The sequence below is a fragment of the Carassius auratus genome, chromosome 35, assembly GCF_003368295.1.
Source record: "Carassius auratus strain Wakin chromosome 35, ASM336829v1, whole genome shotgun sequence".
Taxonomy (NCBI): Eukaryota; Metazoa; Chordata; class Actinopteri; order Cypriniformes; family Cyprinidae; genus Carassius; species Carassius auratus.
In genome coordinates, this window is record NC_039277.1 from 6,498,470 (window position 1) to 6,522,654 (window position 24,185).

Below are 24,185 nucleotides of genomic sequence, written 5' to 3' on the forward strand. Positions count from 1 at the left end.
CCATTTCATTCAGCTTACTAAAGGTTAAAGATTAATTGTTATTATTTTTTTGGAAACTTTAGTTTCTGAAAATAAGTAACCTTACAAGCAGGCAGTTTTCTTTGTAAAATTGGGTTCATGCAAAACATAAAAGATGGCATTATGTTTATTTTAATCATTAGTGGCACAAAACTGAATTGAAAATGGAGCTGTCCTCCTCTTAAAAACGACCACATAGGTCGTTTGTGCAAGCAGCATATTACGACCTATTATTACGTTTTAAAAATCAAGCGCCCTCTAGCGGCCGTATTACGACAGTCTCGTTTGTCGGGTGTGTCGTCATCAAATGACCTTTGACTGTCGTTACACGTTACCATCGTTACCACCCAAAAGGAGGCGTGACCCAACATCTTACCATGCGTTGTTGTCCAGGTTTGTAAACAATTTTATTTTATGGTTTATTTTTTAAGGTACTGTTCTGATTGTCTGCAATTAATGTCAAAGTAAGTGCAGTTTGACGTTTTCTTACAAATATGTTGTGAATGCCAGTGAACGAATGTGTGGCAATCGCAACGAATCTGAAATGACCAGTGACCACAACACTTACCATATTTTTTTTTTTACCATGATAACTGTTTTACTGTGGTATTTGTAGTTAAAAATCATTAACCACAATGCCATGCCTTTAATACCTTTTTGTAATGTAATTGTGATTCAGTGTTTTTTTTTTTTTCAGTTTTGCAGTTTCTTCATATCACATACATCTCCAGCTCCTACAACAACATTCAGTGTCCAGCAGCTCTTTATGATGCTCTCTCTCTCTCTCTCTCTCTCTCTCTCTCTCTCTCTCTCTCTCTCTCTCTCTTTCTCTCTCACTCTCTCTCTCTCTCTCTCTCTCATTTTCGTTTCCTATTTTTCTGAACTGTAATTCATAAAATAAGTGCACACTTAGTTTTTCTTTCTTTCTCTTGTTCATCATGGCATATTTTCACCAGCTCAGAATCAGATTTTGATCAGTTCTTGTATTAACAGGGAACTTGTACTCGAAGCTCAACTTGAGAAGTTTCCCAGTGAAGATGAAGTCCTTCAAAGGTTCGACACAGGTAATGTTGAGATATGTAGTTTAAACTGATTTACTTTAATTAATTATCCTTACTTTATGTTAATAACCTTCCTTATAGTCCTTTCCTTTCAAATATTTTGTTCACAAGATCATATTCTAACACACTGTCTAAACATGTATGTATTAAACACAACAACAACTTGTTTACTTTTTCTTTATTCCAGCTGAAAAGGAAGACCATGGGCCTGTCAAACCTTGTTTGTGAGAGGGATGAATTGACCATCTTGTTGTTTACGGAGAAGACCAAAAGCTGCTAAGGGCAGATATTTCCAGAGGTACGTCTGTGTTGATCTGAGCACCTCGACAGAACTTTACTGCAGTTACATTTTGCACCGAATTTATGTTTTTTACTTTTTTAAATACCTCACGACCCCATCAGTACAAACCCTGTGCTATGTCAAAGTATTAATAATTCAAACAATTTCAGCAAATTCATATGATATTGTACAAGCGTACTCTCCAGCTTTTCCTCCTGCTGTCATTGACCATCGCCTCAGCTCTCATGCAGACTGTGTCTGGAAATGCTGTGTAACTTGTCATGTGACACAAAAGGGGCCGGTTGCGTAAACATAGCTATTATGTTAAGACTGTGACCAACTAGCAGTTAACCAAGAGATAATCATATTTCTTAGTAAAATTGGACCAATCTATGTTTTTTGTAACTGACTTTAAACAATTATGACAAGTCTAGAGTAAATCAAATTATATGGCTAACTTTTTTAAAGATTAGTTTAAGCAGTTTATGCAACCGGCCCCAGGTCTTTAATTTATTTGACCAAATTAGATCATTTAAAGGTGTTTACAACAAGAACAATAACTATAATGACTATTTTAGCATCGCTACCAACAAATTATAAAGTTCTGTTTATTATTATACACGCTGCAGTTATGTTGTCTTTAACCACTAGCCCGTTGCTAGGGGGAAGTCGTGGCTTAGTGCTTAGAAAGTTTGACTCTTAACCATAAAGTTGTGGGTTTGAGTCTCGGCCCGGCAATACGACTTTTTTTGCGCTGCCCCCAACTGCTCACCGGGCACCGTAACATAAATGATCCCCACTGTTCCGTGTGTGTGTGTTCACTGCTGTGTGTGTGCACTTTGGATGGGTTAAATGCAGAACAAGAATTCTAAGTATGGGTCACCATACTTGGCTGTATGTCACGTCACTTTCATTTGTTGTCAATGTTTTAATTATTCATCATGTTATAAATTCAATTTTTTCCTGTCTTGCAGGATTTCTGACAGATTACTGAGTCCTTCTCCATCAGCTCTCCACAATAGCAGCCCTTCCAAAAGCATCCACATCACTCTCTCTTGTGTGGCACATCTGCTCTCAGTCGTTAGCATGTCTACTTGTATTATTTCTCCTCTAGTCAACACTCCCATCTCTACTGTGAACACTTCCTGTCACTATCACCATCCCACCTACTGTATTCTATATGCCATATATATATATATATATATATATATATATATATATATGTGTGTGTGTGTGTGTGTGTGTGTGACCTTTAAGGTCATTTAATGATAGAAATGCATTTTCCAGCTGAAAATGATTTATAAAATATAATTATTAATAACCGTTTTAGTTTGTCTTGCATATGTTCACAACAGAAGCGATCAGTGATTACAGGAGATTAAGAGGTAATCATGTGAAATATTAGTCTTAACAATATTTTTCTAATTAGTTAATCACATTTAAATGAAAGAAAAGAATATGATTTCAGCTGGTGCCTTGCAACTCCTGGTTTGTAAAAATATTATTTGGCATTTTATAAACTTCTCTGCAAACAAATTGACAATTTTTATTTATTTATTCATTTTTTTTATTTTATATATATATTTTATATTAGCCAATTTAGTTTTAAAGGGATTTTCTATTACATAATTCTGTCTGTACCTATTAGTTACTTTATCAATCAGTAATTTTTAAAAGTTGTTATATTTCACAATAATATATTATTTTTTTGTTTTTATTTCTTCATAGTGACAAACTAGAGAGAAAGAATTGTGTTATTTGCATTGTTTGTCTGAAAAGTTTGACATATCAATAAACACTGATATGGAAATTACTAAAAAAAAATTATCCCTGTGTTTTTTAAATTGTATTTATTTATTTATTTTTATTATTATTTTCCTTTTTTTCTGTAGTTTAACTGGTAGAGCTAAAAATTGCAAGATTGTAAATACATCTCCAAAAAACACACAAGTGATTAAATGTATACATTTAATACACTATAAATATATAAATATAATATTATTTTTTCATACAGTATATGCAAAAATGTTGAGCTTAAATATTGTACATTAATATTAGGGTAAAGAATGTGTATAATCGCAAATATGAGGCCCTTGTTTTGAAAATAAATAACTGTAATCAACAAATCTATTGCTGAATCAGGTTTACCCCACAATGCAAATCCGTCATTTTAGTTTTATATTTAGTGGGTGAAAATAAATTCACCACAAGAACCCGGAAAAGCCTGTCATGAATGGCCGTATATGGACAAGTAAGGGTGTCGCTTCTGCTCAACTGGATTTTCATTGGCTTTGAAATCCACTTGGCACTCGAGGACTCGCTGTGACTGGACTTTCTTTTAGCCCAAATTAAAAAACGTTTAATGTTGCAAAGTAAATTTTGCTGTAATTATTACGTCAATAGTACCTTCAGTTAACAATGGTGCATTGCTATATTTTGTGAAATTACCTCTTTACCGAGATCCTAACCTTAAACCTGAACATAACTTAATTGAACTACAAAAAACAGCGCCATGACTTTCACTTTCCATCGATAGAATGGCTAAGGCTTATGGGCAATGTAGTTTAAAATGTTTAATAATGAAATTGTGAAAAATACTTCTTTTTTTAAACAAAGGGATATCTAAGCATGTTTATTGTGCAAAGTTATATGACATATGTGAGAGGCAGGCTGACATTTTTTATTTTACTAAGAGTACTTTTATAAACACATGTATAGCACTTTTCTATGAATGTTTGAAAGCTGTGCCAAACATTATTTAGTAAACATAGCATAATGAGTTGTCCTACCAATTTTCTTTTTGAAACTATAATCAGATTTTGATTTACAGCCATTTGGAATGTTAATTGTTTTGCTCTTCAAGGGGACTCTACTGGGCCCCTGGGGATGGAAGGGCAGGAAAAAAATGCACAGCTCTATTCTCATCATTGGCAACAAACTGTTGAGACACATTTTGTAGGTTGTCTTTTCAAAAGCATACCATTATGTAAGTTGGAAGTCATAGTTATCTTAGAATTAAGACACCAGAAAATCAACATAAGTGCCCATTTGGAAAGAGCTCAATTTATTTCATAAGATCAAGAGCAATAATACAGTGCTAATAGTAAACAAAGACAACAAATACATATTCTGACATTTCATCAGACAAGGCCAATGTGTCATTCAGTAAGACAATGTGTGACAGTGTGCAGTTTATGGTTCCATACAATTCATGCAATTTAAAGAATCATAATATAAAATACCTAATTCATAAATCTCTGTAAAGAATGTCTCATCTTTGTCCTGCTCAGGAGCTAGACATCAGTAATGTGCATGAACATCTTCATTATAATACAGAACAGGATTCATGTTGATCTTTCCTTGATTCATCACCTTCAGTTGTGCATGAAGTCCATGCAGTCTCTTCTAATGCAGCTCTTCATCTAACTGAATTTCATTAATATTACTAAATGTTCATGTCTTCATCAAAACAACCATGGTGATTATATGTGTTGTTTACAAAATTAAATGGTGTATCTACCAAAAAACCATCTCTAGTACAGAATATTCACCATACTTGATTATCCAACACCATACGCAATATTTTACTAGGATGCAGCATAAAGACAGATAAAGAAGCATATTAAGACAAATTATATTCAAGTGAAATAAAAATGGGTTACATTAAAACCATTTTATTTTAATCAGATGAAGAAACCCAGATGAAGGCATGGTGAAATGTCTTGAGCACCAAAGAATCACATCCAGTTTCCTTCTCATCATCAGAGCTCTCCTGGTTTTCTTCAAATCCATGTCTCTATCATGATCTTCTTCAATGTCATAAACAATTTGCAATTGTTATCCAGCACAACAATACAACTGATGAACAAGTCATGTGACCAATTCAAATCAAATCATTTTATTATCACAATACCATGAATGCAAGTATACAGGTGGTAAAATGCTTTTCTGCAAACTGCAGCATGACAAGTACTGAATATATTTGCAACACATATACAGTATCAAAAATATAAACCGTATACATAAGAGCTCAATACAGGTAGAAAATATAGTGCAATACTATACTATACAGAGAGAACAAAATGAAAACAATTAACAACAATCACTGTATACTGTAGATATACCTCTGCCCACTGCTCCGGGTGTGTGTTCACAGTGTGTGTGTGTTCACTGCTCTGTGTGTGTGCACTTCGGATGGGTTAAATGCAGAGCACAAATTCTGAGTATGGGTCACCATACTTGACTGTATGTCACGTCACTTTCACTTTCAGTACAGTATGAATTAGTGCAAACAGAATATCAGGTTGCAGAATAATAGTGAGTCAGAGTCCAGTCAGTGTAGCTGATAGAGTGCAGTGCACACAGTATGAGGCTGCTGGTGTGTGTATGTGTGTGTGTGTGTGTGTGTGTGTGTGTGTGTGGTGTTACTGGTACGAGTTCAGTTCAGTCTGATTGCCTGTTGAAGGAACTTGTTTTGCAGTCTGCTGGTGCTGGTTCTGTGATAATGTCTGTCTGATGGTGATGTTGAGAGCAATCCATGGCTCGTGTGGCTGGAGTCTCTGACGGTCCTCAACAAAAGAAAAACCTTGCGTAGATGTCCTGGAGAGACAAAATCATTGTGTCAATTATATATTATTATTATTTAGAATTGTTGTAATGGACATACCATTGATTCCTGTTGAAGGTTGTTGGAGGTATGGGCTCTCAGTTGTGAAGTTTCTTTTATGGCCGTAACATCTGTGCAGTCACACAGCTGTTTGGGAATTCAGTCTTCACAGTTTCAGGCTGCAGCGCTGCATTTGGTGACCATTGACTCCTCCATCTCTGGCCTCAGACCCGCTTCTCTTTAGTCTGGAGTGAAGACAAATGTTCTCAGTACCAGCTTTCCTTCTACTGCAGTCTTTCTGTACAAGTAGAAAATAATAAAAACAGTCATAACAAATCAGTTATGTATTGAAAACTCATAGTACATATGAAGACTTCAGATGCAAAGGCATCTAAGTTCCACCTGAAGTTTTCTTCTAAAATTCTTCTTAGAAGAACATTTCATACAGAACTTAAAGGCTTTTGCATCTGAAGTCTTCATATACAACACATCTCGTTCTTCATTTCTCCATCAACTGACTTCATCCTCCTTCAAAAACTGTAAGTCCATAAGAAAAATAGTTTTGGTGAATACAGGTGCAGGTGTCAGTACTCACCATATTCAGTCATTTTCTGCCCAAATTCCAGAAATGATGCCCTGATGATTTGTTCATTCTAGGACTTATAAAAAGATGTATATGTGAAAAATGATAATTGCTGACTTGAATAGAGATCAACATCATATGCTGTACTAATGCATTGCTTGAATACAGACACATCAATGGGGATGAGCACCTTTTCACTCTTTTCTGTTTGGGCACAATAGAGCCATGTTCATTCCTCATCCCCAACAGGACTGATGTTCTTTGTGTTTTTGCTCTTCAGCTGTAAAACAAAAATATGTCTATTAACCCCATGTTTAATTACTATTGCTTATTACATATGAATTAAGACAGATATAATTAAGTAAATTCACCAAAAGATTCAGGTTAGAGGATTAAATGAATATTGATTACAATTTTCTACAAACCTTTCTTGGAGAGGGCTGATCATGACAGGAACTTGCTGAGCCACACTAGTAGACATTCAGTTGACAAACCTGAAAGAGGCCATCATGCAACCATCCGCTCTGTTTGTACCTTACAACAGAGCAAGAGAGAATGTGTGAGTGAGTGGAGAGAGTAAAGGACTAAGATGAAGACAAACAAGCAAAGAAAGGCAAAATCTTGCGTTTGAGTTTAACAAAATGAGAGGGAAGAAAGCTGTATCTTCAAGCTATATTATTCTCAATTATTTTCTACACTATAACATGCAGCAGGATTGTTGTAAGCAGTTTAAAGACCTCTTCATACCAAGGATGAGTCCATACTTAATGACACAGAGGAACAACATCAGTGGAATATATTTTCCAGCTGATGAACATTAAACAGCCAATCAAAATGCACATTTCAAAAGCTTGATCATTTAAAGTGGCAGACATCAACGTCGCTGCAGTGTGTATATTAATAAACATAACTTTATCATTGGTTGATGTTGGTGTGGATGCTAAAATAGTTATTGTAGTTACTATTCTTGGTGTGAACAGCCTTAAATGATCTAATTTGGCCAAATTAACTGAAGATCTGATGTGTCACATGACAAGTTACACAGCATTTCCTGACTTGCTTTTAAACAGACGTGTTCAATTAAAATCAACATGGAAATAAAGGCAGACTGTGAGGTGCGGACAGATATCATGTACTGTTAGAACGGGTTAAGACGGTGCTAATAAAGAATACAGTGGACTCAATATAAACTTTAGGATATAACGCTCTGACTACTTAAAATGGACACAGTCTGCATGAGAGCTGAGGCGATGGTCAATGACAGCAGGAGGAAAAGCTGGAGAGTACGCTTGTACAATATCATATGAATTTGCTGAAATTGTTTGAATTATTAATACTTTGACATAGCACAGGGTTTGTACTGATGGGGTCGTGAGGTATTTAAAAAAGTAAAAAACATAAAATTCGGTGCAAAATGTAACTGCAGTAAAGTTCTGTCGAGGTGCTCAGATCAACACAGACGTACCTCTGGAAATATCTGCCTTAGCAGCTTTTGGTCTTCTCCGTAAACACACAAGATGGTCAAATTCATCCCTCTCCACAAACAAGGTTTGACAGGCCCATGGTCTTCCTTTTCAGCTGGAATAAAGAAAAAGTAACAAGTTGTTGTTGTTGTTTTAATACATACATGTTTAGACAGTGTGTTAGAAATGATCTGTGAACAAAATATTTGAAAGGAAGGACTATAAGGAAGGTTATTAACATAAAGTAAGGATAAATTAATTAAAGTAAATCAGTTATAACTACATATGTTCAACATTACCTGTGTCGAACCTTTGAAGGACTTCATCTTCACTGGAAACTTCTTCAAGTTGAGCTTCGAGTACAAGTTCCCTGTTAATACAAGAACTGATCAAAATCTGATTCTGAGCTGTGAAAATATGCCATGATGAACAAGAGAAAGAAAGAAAAATATGTGTGACTTATTTATGAATTACAGTTCAGAAAAATAGGAAAGGAAAATGAGAGAGAGAGAGAGAGAGAGAGAGAGAGTGAGAGAGAAAGAGAGAGAGAGAGAGAGAGAGAGAGAGAGAGAGAGAGAGAGAGAGAGAGAGAGAGAGCATCATAAAGAGCTGCTGGACACTGAATGTTGTTGTAGGAGCTGGAGATGTATGTGATATGAAGAAACTGCAAAACTGAAAAGAAAAAAAACACTGAATCACAATTACATTACAAAAAGGTATTAAAGGCATGGCAAATGTGTTACTTAACTAAAGAGTACACAATAAGCACAGTTACTGTGGTGAAAAGCATGGTAACGTGTTTATACTACAAATACCAAAGTAAAACTACAGTTATGACGGGAGATACATTGAGTTGTGGTTACTGAGGTTTTATAACACGTGACATGGTTCAGCGACATGTTACTATGGTAAAAACATGGTAAATGCGCGACTTTTACATGACCTCTTTCCACCACAGGCGAATTTCAAACGAATATCACAATGAAAACTAACTTTATAAAGCTGCAGATTTCGATTAAATGATTTGAACGTCAAACTGGTTTAATAGGACATACAGTGTCCAGTATCGATTTGAAAATAAAAACTCATATTATTCATAAACGATCGACTACTTTATGAGACGGGAGAAAACCTTACCTGTACATGTCTCGAAGTCATCTAAAATCCATATCATCAAAATCCACGAACATCTGGGAGAGTTTACTTAATAATAGAGAGTTTTTAATAGCAAACATGTTAAAATAAACCCACAATGCATTTAGGCGAAAGTTCATTTATCATACCTCCTGTTGCCAATAGGGGCGCTAATTTTGAGAACGCTCGTGTGGGTCGTATTTATGGATAGTGACAAACGACCCATACGGTCGTATGAGTTGGAGGACTTGTTGGAGAGAAAAATGAGGTTTTGCAGATACTTTCCTTGTCTTTCAGACATCATTTGGATGGCATTTGGTTGAGCAATGTTGCTGTGTCAGCCTGCACAAACAAATGAGCAATGCAGAAAGAGCCACAGAACAGTAGTGTTTACACTTTTGTTGGAAATCAGCTTACAAACGGCTTACGTAAATTTGTCTCTGCACATTAAGCTGGAATGGGAGAATGTATTTTAACTTCAAAAAAATTACTCACATCACCTCCAGGGAAGAATTTCTTTGACAGAAGCTTTGCTTGCACAGATAAACTTTAGTTCTCTATAAAAAGGCATCGGATACAGAAGAATGTGACTCAGTAATGGCTTTAATCACGTTAAACAAGCACAAAAAGGGTCACCAGACATATTAGCAAGGAGGAAACTCTTTCCTCTTTCACCTTTGTTAAAAGCCTTTAATTTATTTACTTGGAATATTCCATCATGATGGAACAACAAACAGCTGGAGACTAGCTATTGAGTCGACAACCTCATTTTGCTGTTTGTTCTCGGTCTTAATATCATCTCTATTCAGCTGTTCATCTTTGCAGTCCACTCTTCGAGCAGTACAAGAGGTCGTGGGGGTCTGGAGTTGCTAGGTGACTCTAGACAGGAAGATCAGAGAACAGACGTGACTGGAGACCCTTGACATCGAGCTTAGCACAGAGACGTCACTGCTCGTGTTTGGGCTGGTTAATGACAAGCAAAGAGTAGAGGCTCCTTCTGGCCTGTTCGTGCACACACATACAAACACACACAGGCTCAGATGAGAATGATATACATAGACAGGATCTAAGCACCAGAAGATATTTTGAATCCCTGTTAATTGGCCCAGAAGAGGCACGGAGCGAAAATAATACCACTGACAGGAATCGTCCTTCAAACAAACACAAAACCCTGCAACGTTGATGCCGAAATGCGAATCATTAGACACAAACATAGTCCTTTGCAGCGTGCCATAGGTGTTCAGATGCTGTATGAAGCTGCTTTTCCCTCCTTCACAGTATTGTCAGATATATCTCTGCAAACTGTCTTCTGCAACTTGAGGAAAGTTGATGTGTTTTCTGTAGATCTATACATGTTGCCTGACTGACGCAAGTAACAAAAAGACATAAAAAAATTTATGTAATTAAGCACAGTAGATTTGCCAAGTTTTCCTTGTCCTTAAATTGTTGCTATAAATACATTGCTGAAATTACATGTACTGTACTAATAGTAATAATGTGATATAATCATGTGTAATCAAACAATTTTATTATATTTTATATGAAACATTATAATCCTTAATATTTTCTTTGGTTGTAATTTAGTAATTAAACTTAACATTAATAACTAACCATGAAAATTGTTTATAGCAGTTATTAATCATTTAAATTCAATCATTATTGAATTCAATTCAATTTTAAATGTTTAATTAATTTAAAATACATTTTACTATTTCAAGTGTATTATGAATTAAAGTGATTTATAATTAAATAATATATTTATAAATTAACATTAACCTAGATAAGAATATTTAAAATGTTGTTGAAATCTAGTTGTTCATTGTTAGTTCCTCTTATCTCCGATCTATAATGCACACTAGTTAAGCTTAATGAGTGGTTAAAAAGTATTTTACATTGTTACTTCATTGTAACTATAATAGTTAACTATAACAAATTTAACCTTTTTATAAAGTATTACCATGAAAATGAATGCATTAAGTAAGGCTGCTGAAAAGAATCGTATTATAAAATATTGCCATTTTAATAATTATTTGGCATAATTATGTAGTGTAATTTTTTTTCTGTATATTGACTTATTAATGTATTTATTCAAATCCTTCAAGACCGTTATGATGATAATCTCTTGCTGTCGAGTGTCAAAAACACCTGCTACAGCTTTCCTTTAGGTTGCACAGTCATTTAACTTTGGAAAATTATCAGTGTATTCATGTCTTTAATAAAGGAGCACATATTGTATGTTCTTATCACTGAGTCCACTGCATGCTCCCTAATTACACAGATAAAACTAAAGTACAGGGCAACTAATAACCAGGAGCCTGTCAATCATTAAGGGTCATGTCAAACAGCTTATCAGCTAATAATTAATACATTTAAAAGAATCTTTCATGAAATCCTTATCACACTGATTAAAACACACAATGTACGTAAGCAGCGCCTAAGTGTAAACAATGTAAATACAACAGCAGACCTGAATTGTGCTTTCACATGCCTGTGTTTTGATGCATAAAAGAGCTGCGGATCTGTACTGAATTTTTGTATTTCCTTTAAAAACCGACACTGATTATAAAATAGTTATTGGAAAGTAGCCATTGAAAATTATTATAAACATGATTATCATAAAATTTAACATAAATGAGTAATGGCTCCACATTAACCATCAAATGGTACAAGGAACAGAATTTGAATCTCAAACTGTAGTTGTAAACTGCTTTAATCATCTTCATTTAGTCAGATGAATAGAATGATTTCAAGAGTATATCACTGCATGTAGAACTTGCATCAATCCTGATGGGGGACTTTTGTCATGCAATGGGTGAGTAGCAATTCTTTCATTGCTCTAAAAAAACTGGCTTACAGTGTTTACAATATATATATATATATATATATATATATATATATATATATATATATATATATATATATATATATATATATATATATATTTATTTTTTTTTTTTTTTTTTTTTTTTTTTGCTACAATGGCAAAATTTGCCTCAACTGTAGTTGCATCTAAATATCGAACCCCTTCGTGACACGGGATTATTAAATAAATAAATTCAAATAAAGATAACTAGATTTTTTTTCTCAAAATTCTAACTTTTTTTCTTGTGATATTCTTGAGAAAGTTAGAATTGCAAGAAATTGCATCTTAGTTACAACTTTACATCTTGCAACTCTGAGTTTATATCTCGCAATTATGACGTTTTTTTTCAGAATTGCAAGTTTGTTCTAAAAAGCAAACATTTGAAACATTTCAGTAATCAAAAAATATCTTTATCAAGTTCTTTGCATGTGGTTTCTTTTGTTGTTTCTGGATTTTGTGGCTCATGATAAGGTCAAATATCGTCTAGTATGACACAGGCTTCAGTTACACATCAGATGGGCACCAACTGCAGCAATGATCACATTAACTCTCTTATTATGTTTCCTATAAATCAGTTTGAAGATAAGCAGATCAACATTAACAAGATCAAAAAGGAGACAGAGATTGTGTATTTATCCCTGATTATTTCAAAGTCTCATATCTGCCTAAAACAGTAGCATGTTGTCCCGTGAGAAAAAGAGAACTACTGTAAGTTAGCGTGTCTAGTGATAAGATAATGTTAATCTCATAACAGATTGTAAATACTAAGACTGACAGGGGGAGTGGGAGACATGGGGAGGGAAAGTAGAGGTGTGAAACTAAACGTAAGGGAGCAAAAGTAAAGAGAAGGCAGAAGCACTGAAAGACACACAAACGCAAACAGACAAGCATTATCTCCATGTTACAGTGCTGTGAACACCAGCTCATGCAGGAATCTGGAGTTTCTACTTTGCAATTCACCTGCAGAATGTGAGTGACATTATTTCACAGTTCTTTCTGTAAAAATTTTTACTTTTTAAGTAAAAAAATGCAGTTTCATATACCAGATTTCATAAATGGTTTAATATTTATTGGATGTGTGTATATAAACATAATATAATATAAATATAATTCTCTGAATCATTACTTAAGTCTCCAGTCACATTCTTCAGATCCTACAGAAATCATTGTAATATGCTGATTTGCTCAATAAATTTTTCTTATTACCAGTGTTGGAAACAGCTGTGCTAATTAATGTTTTTGTGGAAACCATAACATACTTTTCATGATTATTTGATTAATAGAAAGTTCACATGAACAGCATTTTATCTTAAGTTGAATTCTTCTATAACATAAATATGCTCAATTAACTTTTGATAAATAATACAGCCTAACTGAATAAAAGCATCGTTATCTTATCAATATACTTTAATAATAATAATAAAAAAGAATCTTACTGACGCTAAACTTTTGAATGGTAGTTTATATTATTTGAATTTTAAAGCATGAGGTGACCTGATTAGTTTTAAAGATTTGGCATTGTGAAAAGCACAGTGAATCACATAAGCATGGCCGTAAGCATGCAGTTCTTTTTAAGCAAGTGATAAAATATAGATGTTAGTGTTTGTCCTACATTTTGGAACATCTGCAGACTGCTGCCTGGTCATTTATTTGGGATTCCAAGCAAAGAAACTAAACATTTGCAAAGGTGGCCAAGTGGTACAGTATGCAGAAATGATTAATAGTTCTCATCATTGTTTAAAGATACGTGAGTTATCTTTATACTGCTCTGGCTATACATCAGCGAACTAGACCGCACACCTAGAAAATGTTCAATGGCTGTATTCCTGATCACACTTCAGACAATGAATATCCTGTATATTTATATTTTTAGTTCATGTATTTGTTTGATAGATGGTGTGTTAGTTATTTTGGTGGCTGAGTAGATTGACAGCCTAGGGAGTGCGGACTCCGCTGCTAATAACAGCTCTGAGTGTTTGGTTCACTGTTAATTGAGGGGACAATATTGTTATCAACCTCATAGTTTATGACCTTTAGACTATTCATTTATTTGAGCATGATTCACCAAATGTATATGCAGTTAATTTACTCACATTTCTGAGCATGTGATGCTCTCTCAGCAGAGGTGGAAAACAGGACTCATGCAATGTAATAGATCCATCCGACCTGTTAATGTTCATGCTGTTTAAGAAAGCAAAAGGTCTTTCAACAGGTCTAATAGGACACTGGCCAAACGTTGTATAGCTAGCTGAGATTTAATTTTGTCATGGAAACATATTCCAGCTCATGTTTCTACACTGCAGTGAATGCTGAATGAAAGTGCCTTAATTGTTAAGGCTGTTGCTATTGGCCGTTTCTCACCTGCATCTATATTCAGTGTTGGGGGTTACACATTACAAGAAACGTGAGCTACTTAATCGGATTACTTTTTTCAAGTAACTTGTAAAGTAATGCATTACTTTTTAATTTACAAGAGAATATCTGAGTTATTTTTCCAAAAAAGTAATGGCAGTTACTTTGTTTTCCCATTTATTGACTCACGTCTCCTGTCCCAATATTTGGGAGAAATCGTTGTTGTGTGTGTTGTGTGAACATGATGTGTTTTCTAGACTAAATGTGAATATGCATTAATTCATCCAAATCGCAAAAAAAGAAAAAAAAAAAAAAGAAAAAAGAAAATAAAATATCAAAATGAAGTAAAACAGTGAAATGCAAACTCAGAATATGATGTTTGAAACAATGAAATAATTAAATATGTTACGTATCACAAATGTATCTTATCCAATTTCATTAACCAGTGTCTTTGCTGCTGACCTTCGATGATCCAGTTCAAGCATACTAATAAGCAAAAAAAAAAAAAAGAAAAAAAAGACTTCAGATAAACAAACAATTGTGAACAAATGAAGGGGGAGAGAGATTACAGTCTTAACTAAAGGGAGGTGCTAAATAAAATATACATAGACATTACACAATGCAAATTGATATTGCCTTATCTTTAACCACTCTTTTATCAGCTTGTCTACCATTAAATATGTCTACCTTTGACTAAAAGACATCCTTGCGTTACAAATGTATCTTTTCACGTGCAACCATGTTTTGCATTTTAATTATCATTTATGCATGTTTATGTACACTGAACAAAATTATATACACAACACTGTTTCTGTTTTTGCCCACATTTTCATGAGCTGAACTTAAAGATCTAAGACTTTTTCTATGTACACAAAAGGCCTATTTCTCTCAAATATTGCTCCCACTTCTGTCTAAATCTGTGTCAGTGAGCACTTCTCCTTTGCTGAGATAATCCAATCCTCATCATAGGTGTGGCATATCAAGATGCTGATTAGACAGCATGATTAATGAACAGGTGTGTCTTAGGCTGGCCACAATAAAAATCTGCTAGTCTCCATCGGCGTCGCAGCTGGAGGATCCCTTATCTTCGCCCAGACTCCGCCGCAGCCGATCGACCCAGAGGCTCAACCATGGCTCCTAGCTCCCTCCTCCCCACCGTAGCCCATCAGTTCACTGGCTCTGCAGAGCTCCCTTGTCCCTCCAGCTCCACCTTGGTCAGTTGTTGACAAGCCATCACCTCAGAACTTCATTCCTCCGACTGCACCTCGTTGATCTGTCCCATCGGCTCCATTGGGTTCCTTCCTCCTTTCAGCTCCATCTTGGTCCACTGATGCTCAGGCTCCACTGCGGCCTTCCGGATCCCCGCCAACGCCTCAGTCACCTGAATCATCTACTCTGCCTTGGCCTTCCAGATCCTTTCCATCACCTTGGCTCATTGGCTCTCGGTCTCCGCCCTGGGCTCCTCTTCCACCTGCTCCATCACTGTTGATCAGCCCCTGGAGTCATCAGCCATTCCTCCACTATGGCACCACTGTGGGCCATCATGTTGGCTGCAGTCTGGGTTCCTCCTGTCTTCATTCTGGCTCCTCCCTCTGTCTGATCTGCCCTGGCTCTTCCCTCCATCTGATCTGCCATGGATCCTCCCTCTGTCATTGCCACCTTGGTCATCCACTTGTCTGCTTCAAACTTCACTAGAAACTTTTTCAAATGAAATGATTCATTAAACAAAAAAAAAAAAAAAATAATAATATACTATATTATAAAATAAAATAAAATATATATAATGTATTTATTACAAATAATATATAAAAATCTAAGAATATCCTAGGTCTGAACTAAGCAAATATTTTTTATTTTTAGCTGGAACAAACATCACCATGGGACAAACAGAACAATGTCACCTGCAAATGCAAAAGACAGTCTGGCCATCATATAAAGTGGTAATCAATTTAATCTGTTATAACCTGAATGTCTAATCATACCACTACTCACAAAGATACAAATTTCATTTGGTGGTAGTACTTAGACACAAACATCCCAGAGTTTTTACATAGACGTCAAAGGAATATGAAATTGAATGGTCTGTTTAATGTTTATTTATTTATTTTTCAAACATGTCAGTTCCTGTAAAATCTACATGAACACCATAGACACAGTCATAATGTGCTTTCCCTTTCTTTATAAGTATCTGTCACCTCTAACTGTGATTTTATCACAGTGTTTATCAGTGGCAACTTAAGTAGCTTTGGATTCAAAATAAAATAAAAAATGATCAACATCCAAGCAGATCTGTGACTTAAATTTAAAAAGAACATTAAAAACAAGAAAAAACAAAACAAAAAGAAGATTCAAATGAAAGAGATGGCTTATTCTATGAGATCTTGTATAACTCGGGACCTTTTGTCCTTGCAGTAAACAGGGACCAAAGTTATGCATTCAATTTGCATTCAATTTAGATTCAGATTTGCATTCATTTTTTTTTTTTTGGTGACCTTCCAATAAGAATAAGAATACCACCAAACATGTGCATTCATTAACATTTCTTTGTGCTAACATTACATATAAGTTTCAAATTATGAAAGGAAATGAATAACCAAACCCAGGCTCATAGCAAACACGTGCCAGTGATATTTCTTCAAAATGATAATAAATTTCTTCTTGCATTTTTTTTACCACCCTTTCAAAGTAAAATGTCCAGTGCATGGAGCTAAAAGCACTTTTAGCTTTATCCCAAACATATGAACGTGAATCGTGTTTTATTGTTAGTTGTTGCACATAACATGGCATCTTGGAAATTAAATGTCTGGTGAGAGGTGCATAAAGGTAATGCTCTAACGTGATTAAAAATAACATAACAGTTACACTAAACCCCACCTTCAAATAACCAATACCATTTACAAGAGTAAACAATAAATAAAAAATTATCTTTAAAGCAACCATGTAATTTTAGATTGTGTCTACAAGTTTTGAGCTGTTTTATTGTGACTCGTACCCAAGCACCCCACAAGTGCAGTGCTGTACCAGGTGAGCTACTAAGCAAGTTTACTACACCAAAAAGACTAAATATGGAGATGCTTATGTGATGCAAATGTCAAAATGTATTATTTTTCAAATCATGCACTAAAAGTGTTCTGAAGTAATAATTTATAGTTTTGAGCAAGAAACCGTGCAAGTATTTATTAATTGATAATCGCCCCTGCAATCAAGATTTTTGTGTAAGGGAATGAAAGCTGTTGGATGTTTTATTGTCTCTAGTGGTTATTTTAGATGGAAACTTCAATGAATAGTATACATAGGTTCATATACAGTGTATATATATATATATATATATATATATATATATATATATATATATATATATATATATATATATATATATATATATATATATATATATATATATATATATATATATATATATATATATGGTTGCCTTGATTTTGCCAAGTACGACATGTTCCTCTGTTGATGCTGGATCAACATTATTATTAAAGATAAAGATTTAACCCAATCCCTACCCTTAAACATAACCCTACCCAGAATTTATTCCTAAAATCAGTATTCCTAAAATCAGTGGGAAATTATAGCTGATTAACAAGAGTGTAGAAGCACATAACCCTGATTTTAAACCTAAAACAGATATTTCCTGAAAAGTTATATCTGAATTCTGATTGGTTGATTAGAATGTTGTTCCAACATGTTGTACCTACTTTGTGAAATCACACTCACCATATATATATATAAATATATACAATTTTGTTTATTTGTTTATTTATTTTTCAATCAGCATGGGTTGCTATGACCTCTAATTAATATATACCATCTACTTAGTCAAAAACAATGACTGTAAAAAAAAAAAGATTTCCAACCAATGCTCCCATCTATTGGTTGGTCAAAACAAATAGCCCTGCTCCAAACTCATGCCATTGTCTGAGCTAATGTTACTATGCAGGGTGAGTCATGAATCTGAAGCAATACTGAAGAAAAGGAGTTACACTTTTTTTTTACACTTTTAACCTTATGTGCAGTCTAAACTAAGTTAGTAGGACGTATTGCAACAATTAAAATATTTTACTTATTTAAAATAGTATAGTTTCTAAATTAATTACTCATTTGTCTGCTTTTCTTCTGTAACCATGTTTGTTGTTGTTGTTGTTTGTTTTTTTTTTAGGAATGAACCTGAGCTGATATCTGAGCAGTGGCCATAGATGTTAATATTGTGGAAGTTTTCTAGCACCCAATATCATTGTTGGTGAAAAACAGATGTGGAGTCCTGACTTAATTACTTTGGATATCACTGTGACATAGGAGGACACAAATCTGCAAGCTTTCCTGTTTCAGAAGCTAACACGATGTTCACGGCCCTGCGCTTGGTAGTATTGGTGGTCTTCATCGTGCTGACCATTTGTGGAAACATGCTGGTTTGTCTGGCTGTGGCCACGAGTCGGCGTCTGCACCAGATTAGTAGCTGTTTTATACTCTCACTGGCCGTGACAGACTTGCTGCTGGGTATGCTGGTACTTCCACTTTCTGCCATGCTGGAATTACGCAATGGGAGATGGCCCCTCGGGGGTGTTTTTTGCAATATCTACATCTCTCTGGATGTGATGCTCTGCAGTGCTTCAATCCTCAACCTACTAGCCATTAGTGTTGATCGTTACCTTGCCATTTCAAACCCTCTCTGCTATCCCAGGAAGGTCACACCTCGTCGTGTGGCGGTCACTCTGACTGCAATTTGGACGTGCTCTCTGGCTGTGTCCTTTTTGTCCATTAACCTAGGCTGGAACACTCCTGACTTCACAGTGCAGAACCTGGGCTGGGACATGTGGGATGAAGGAGAGGAAAGCAGGACCTGCCGCTATGAATGGAATAATAATTATGTGTTGCTGAAAGCCTCTCTAATCTTCTACCTCCCCCTGCTGGTCATGTGTGGAATGTATCATCGCATTTTCTGTGTTGCACGTGAACAGGTACGTTTCTCAACTCCTATTTTTATTCTGAAATACATTTAATACATACAGTGACTTGAATACACCTCGGATGGACATGATGCTTTTAATGTATTACAATTCATTTTGTATCTCAGCAGGAAGAAAACAGAAAAAAAAAACTATAATATATATATACAGGCACGTGCACAGGTAGGGCTCAACCTGTGCAGAGCACATGCCCTTTTTGCCCTTACACTCCGAAGTGCCCTTTATTTTAATTATTATTTTTTTTTTTAAATCAATGCTATTGGTAACCTTTTACGTCTGTCTTTCTGTTTTACAAATATTTTGCAAATGAAAGTTCTTAAAACGAGCTTGTGTAAATCTTTTTCGATCCTCAAACTGTCAGTAAGCTGATAACTCCGCCCCCTCTATATTCATTGAATCAACTGAGGTTCCAAAGCAGCCGCACAGTAGACAACAGCTGAGCTAAACAAAGTTTTGCGAAGGGTAAATAAATATCTTCTTGTTTGAATAAGTACTACTAAACACTTGTCTATAAAGGCTCATATTTTATTTATTGGATGTCTGTCTGACTGACTGAGACATGTGGGACATCGCCTGAGAGAGAGGGCTAACATTTGCCATCTAGTCATAGCCAATACATAGCCAACACTTAAATAGACTGTGCATACAGTAGCATTTCATCTTTTATAAAATGCGATTTTGGCCAAATGCATTTTACCACAGGAAAAACCGAGCGCTCCGTCTATATAGCTACAAAAACTAGTTTGTAACATGTAGATGAAAATGTGATGTGACAAAGGACGCGATATTGATGTGCGCGTGCGCAGTAAACCAGAGTAGGAAAATCTGACAGGGTAGGATAAAATGTCAGGACACCGGCAGCGGCAGGTGCCGTCGCCGTTTTAATGACAAAAAAAAAAAAAATTCACATTTGCACACATTTGCTGGTCAAAAACTAAATATATTGGTAAGTGATACAACAACATATAATTTGTTTTTACCATCGGAAAATCATAACATTGGCGCCCCTGCGCTGTTTCGAACTGGAACTTACACAAAGCGATGAGTGATCCTCGTCACCTAGATAACATATTTCTAAGAAATTTCTTCTTTGATTTATGATTGCTGATACACTTAATTTATTAACATTTAGGCTAATCATGTTATGGTATACTCTCCGCTCGTCCTCACATGTATAAAACATGGTTTTACTACAGTAATGTAGTAGTAACTAAAAAAAAATGACAGAAGATCACTGTGAAATCTTTATAGTTTATCATGCAGAATGTAATTCATGATTCATTCCAAGGCTTCATTTATTTGATCCAAAATACAGCAAAAACACTTATATTGTTTAATATTTTAAAAATTTTAAATAACTATTTTCTATTTGAATATATTTTAAAATGTCATTTATTTTTGTGATCAAAGCTGAATTTTCAGCATCATTACATCAGTACTCTTCAGTGTCACGTGATCCTTCAGAAATGCTTTTCACTGCAACTGTACTTTTCACATTGTTTTTATTTATTTTTTCATTGCTGGCTTATTTTAGTGTAAGTGTAGTGGATAAGAGACCTTCAAGAGACCAACATCCCTGGTCCACCACAGTATCAAATTTTTGCCAGTTAGGCGGATACATATTGGATATGTTATAGTAACGATATGGCTATAGTTTCTTGTAATCTGGAATTGAGTTGGACATAATTACTTAAATTATATTTTAAAAAAAGTTTGTCAAAAATACTTAATTCATTGCTCACCTTCCCCTCTTCTCAATGTCATTCATAATCATGTTAACCAAATAATACAAATTAGCTTATAAAACCAAACAGAATAGCTAAACAAGAGAATATATAATTTTTTTTATTTGCAAAGTTCATAAAAAAAGTGGATAAAGTTCAATAAAAAAAGATTTTGGTTTCTGTTTGGTTTTATAAGTTAATTTGTATTATTTGGTTAACATGTTTATGTATGAGTCAAGTATTTTTTTTTCTATATAAATGCAATTTAAAAAAAGAGGGAGTCTATATTATCTATAGATAATATATATTATCTAATTATCTTATATTATTATTATGGTTGTTATTATCTTAAATAAATCTAAAGCTTTTGAGACTATTATTTTGTGTTATTGAATTTGTCATGAAGATGTGACCATTTCTTCCTTTTATGCTGGCTTACTAAATAATCTTGATATAATAAAAAGGGAGGGGGGTGCCCTTTTTTGGTTTCAGCACATGCCCCTCAAAAGGTCTGTGCACGGCCCTGTATATATATATATATATATATATGTATATATGTATATATGTATATATATATATATATATATATATATATATATATATATATATATATATATATATATATAAATATATATATATAGGGCCACTCTGTCCACCCACTATATTTGATTTCATTGCATCCTTCTGAAAAAGAAAGATGCAATTTATTTGTTCACTTTCAACTCTCTCTTCACTTTAGGTGCGGCGTATACGAGCAACTACTCCTTCCTTTGTGCAGTCTGCAAACGCAGTTGCCATTGCTCGGGAACACAAAGCCACAGTGACCCTGGCCGCAGTGCTTGGTGCCTTTGTCATTTGCTGGTTCCCCTATTTCACCTACTTCACGTACATGGGTATGTGGGCAGAGGTCCACCCAAACAAACTGACCCACTCTATCGTTCTTTGGTTGGGATACCTCAACTCTGCATTGAACCCCATTCTTTACCCAGCCTTAAACAGGGATTTCCGTCGGGCATGCGGACAGCTGCTTTGCTGTAGACGCAGCAATCAGGGGCAACTGCCATTTGTTCACCCCTTTTAAATGAACAGATTCATATCTTCTGACACCAGTGATTAAAAACACAAAGCTCCTGTAGCCCACCATGGTCACCTGCATGTCCAGTTGTCCAATGTTTGCTAGGCCTGTGCTTTCAGTACCTTCCCGTCCTGTGGCTCCCGCACCAGAGCCAGCTCACAACATGGCCACCACACCAGAGCCTTTATCTAATGTCATGGCTGCTGCTCCAGAGTCTCCAGCCGTCATGGTCGCCGAGCCAGAGCCTCCGGCCACCATGGAAGTCACAGCCATCACAGATGCCACTCCGTTTCCCTGTTGCATTTGAAGACACCCAGGTGTTTTTAAAGACGTTTGAGACAGCATCTGCTCCAGCCCTTGAGTTCGCAATGGAACCTGCTCCACTCAATGAATCCACTCCAGATCCTGCTCCGGTTGGTGAATTTGTCCCAGAGCTCAGTCCTGTGTTGGAGCTGAGCTGTGAGCTTCCTGCCTGTCCTTTTTTGAACACAGTGATCCTCAGTGAACTCTCTGCTTACATCCATAGATGGGGATAAATACACTAAAATGTATTTAAAATAAAAATACAAAATCATGTGTAGAAACTTATTTAAATACAGTATTTTGTATTTTGAAAATACACAAAATACATGTGGAATTGGCCATCCAGTGCAGGTATCCCAAAACTGTATCGGGACCTATTCTGTAGATAGAAAGAAACAAACAAACAAACAAACAAACAAACAAACAGTTCAATGAGTACAACTGCTTATAACTTTCATTTGACATGCCTCTTCACTTCCCCTACCCTGCAGAAAATACAAAACTACAGACAGAAAAATAAGCATTTTTATTTATTTATTTTCTATTTTATTTTTATATAAGGTTTATTCAAATGACAAAGTTTATCTACATTTTAAATTTTAAAATAATACATTTAGATAGCATTTAACACTATTTGTTCAAATTAATTAATTAATTCATAATTTTATAAAGTTCAATCCATCCATCATAAAACTACTCCACATGGCTCTGGGGTGTTAATGAAGCCCTTATGTAGTAAAACGATGTGTTTCTGTATGAAAAATATAGATTTTAAAAAATGTATAAAATGTAATCTGCAGCCTCCATTCACTCAAGCAAGCACGTTTATAACAAGGAGCTCAAGTGTATGACATAGGTGTAGTGGAAGGCCCAATGTAAGCTCCAGGGAGAGAGTGACGAACGTGGAAGCTCAGAGGAAACAGTTAAAATTTGCCCAACCATATTTGTTTGAAACAGAGGATACCGTCCACGAACTCCGCAAGGTGGAGGAGGTAGTTATGTACATTTATAAACTGTAGTTATGCACGTGTATACACTTATATACACATGGTTTCCCTGTGCTTTAACAAAACTTGGTTCTCGCAAGACTACACTCTTCTCCCTGGAGCTTACATTTCGCCTTTCCCTATGTCTACGTCATATGCTCAAATGCCTTGTCATGAACGCATCAGCTTGAGCGACCGGAAGCTGGAGATTACGATTCATACATTTTTAAAAATCTATTTTTTTCTTACAAAAATGCATAATTTCACTCCAGAAGGCCTTTATTAATACTCAAGCCATGTGGAGTAGTTTTATGATGGATGGATGCACTTTTTTTCGACTTGAAAAAATAGGGGCACCATTCACTGCCATTATACAGCTTGGAAAAGCCCGGACAATTTTAAACATAACTGCAATTGGATTCATCTGAAAAAATCTCTTTAAGTTTTTGGCGGTGAACCATTTATCAGTGTCTTCACAAATTAATTTTTTGATAACAGACAGTGATTAACCTAATTAATTTGTCTCTGCATAAATAAACATTTGCATAGATAGATGAACACAATCAACTGATTTTGTAAATGTGACACATTTTTCACTAATCACCAAGTTTGCACTTGTATAAAATTTTAAATGCTTAAAATTATAAAATGAGCCTGCAATGTCATAAATAATTAATAACTGAATTCAATGATGAACTGCCTTTAACTATCATTTTGCATTATTGACACACTGTTTTCCAAATGAATGTTGTTCAGTG

The 24,185-nt window shown here is 35.1% G+C and overlaps 1 protein-coding gene and 2 long non-coding RNA genes across 4 annotated transcripts; 2 read left to right on the forward strand and 1 right to left on the reverse strand.

The window, feature by feature from the left end:
• Positions 1-878: 878 nt before the first annotated feature.
• Positions 879-2,496, forward strand: LOC113054814 (uncharacterized). The gene is made up of 3 exons (XR_003277439.1): positions 879-1,082; positions 1,267-1,377; positions 2,334-2,496. It is a non-coding gene; the product is annotated as an uncharacterized LOC113054814 (long non-coding RNA).
• Positions 2,497-5,837: 3,341 nt separating this feature from the next.
• LOC113054815 (uncharacterized) lies at positions 5,838-8,075 on the reverse strand. 2 transcript variants are annotated; one of them, XR_003277441.1, is made up of 5 exons: positions 8,014-8,075; positions 6,974-7,082; positions 6,561-6,624; positions 6,026-6,263; positions 5,838-5,958 (listed from the first exon to the last, which is right to left on the reverse strand). It is a non-coding gene; the product is annotated as an uncharacterized LOC113054815 (long non-coding RNA). The 2 variants fall into 2 exon arrangements; XR_003277440.1 differs by lacking the exon at positions 6,561-6,624 and adding an exon at positions 6,739-6,828 and having other exon boundaries at positions 6,026-6,210.
• A 4,477-nt stretch (positions 8,076-12,552) lies between these two features.
• hrh2b (histamine receptor H2b) lies at positions 12,553-24,013 on the forward strand. Its single transcript, XM_026219550.1, has 3 exons — positions 12,553-12,977; positions 18,532-19,330; positions 21,803-24,013. The coding sequence occupies exons 2-3, from the start codon at positions 18,713-18,715 to the stop codon at positions 22,142-22,144; spliced, it is 960 nt and encodes a 319-aa protein (XP_026075335.1). The 5' UTR covers positions 12,553-12,977; positions 18,532-18,712; the 3' UTR covers positions 22,145-24,013.
• The last annotated feature ends 172 nt before the right edge of the window (positions 24,014-24,185 follow it).

Coding starts and splice junctions, on each gene's coding strand:
- hrh2b (XM_026219550.1), top strand. CDS start 18,713: ATGTTCACGGCCCTGCGCTTGGTAGTATTGGTGGTCTTCATCGTGCTG. Junction 19,331..21,802: donor TCTGTGTTGCACGTGAACAG/GTACGTTTCTCA, acceptor TCTTCACTTTAG/GTGCGGCGTATACGAGCAAC.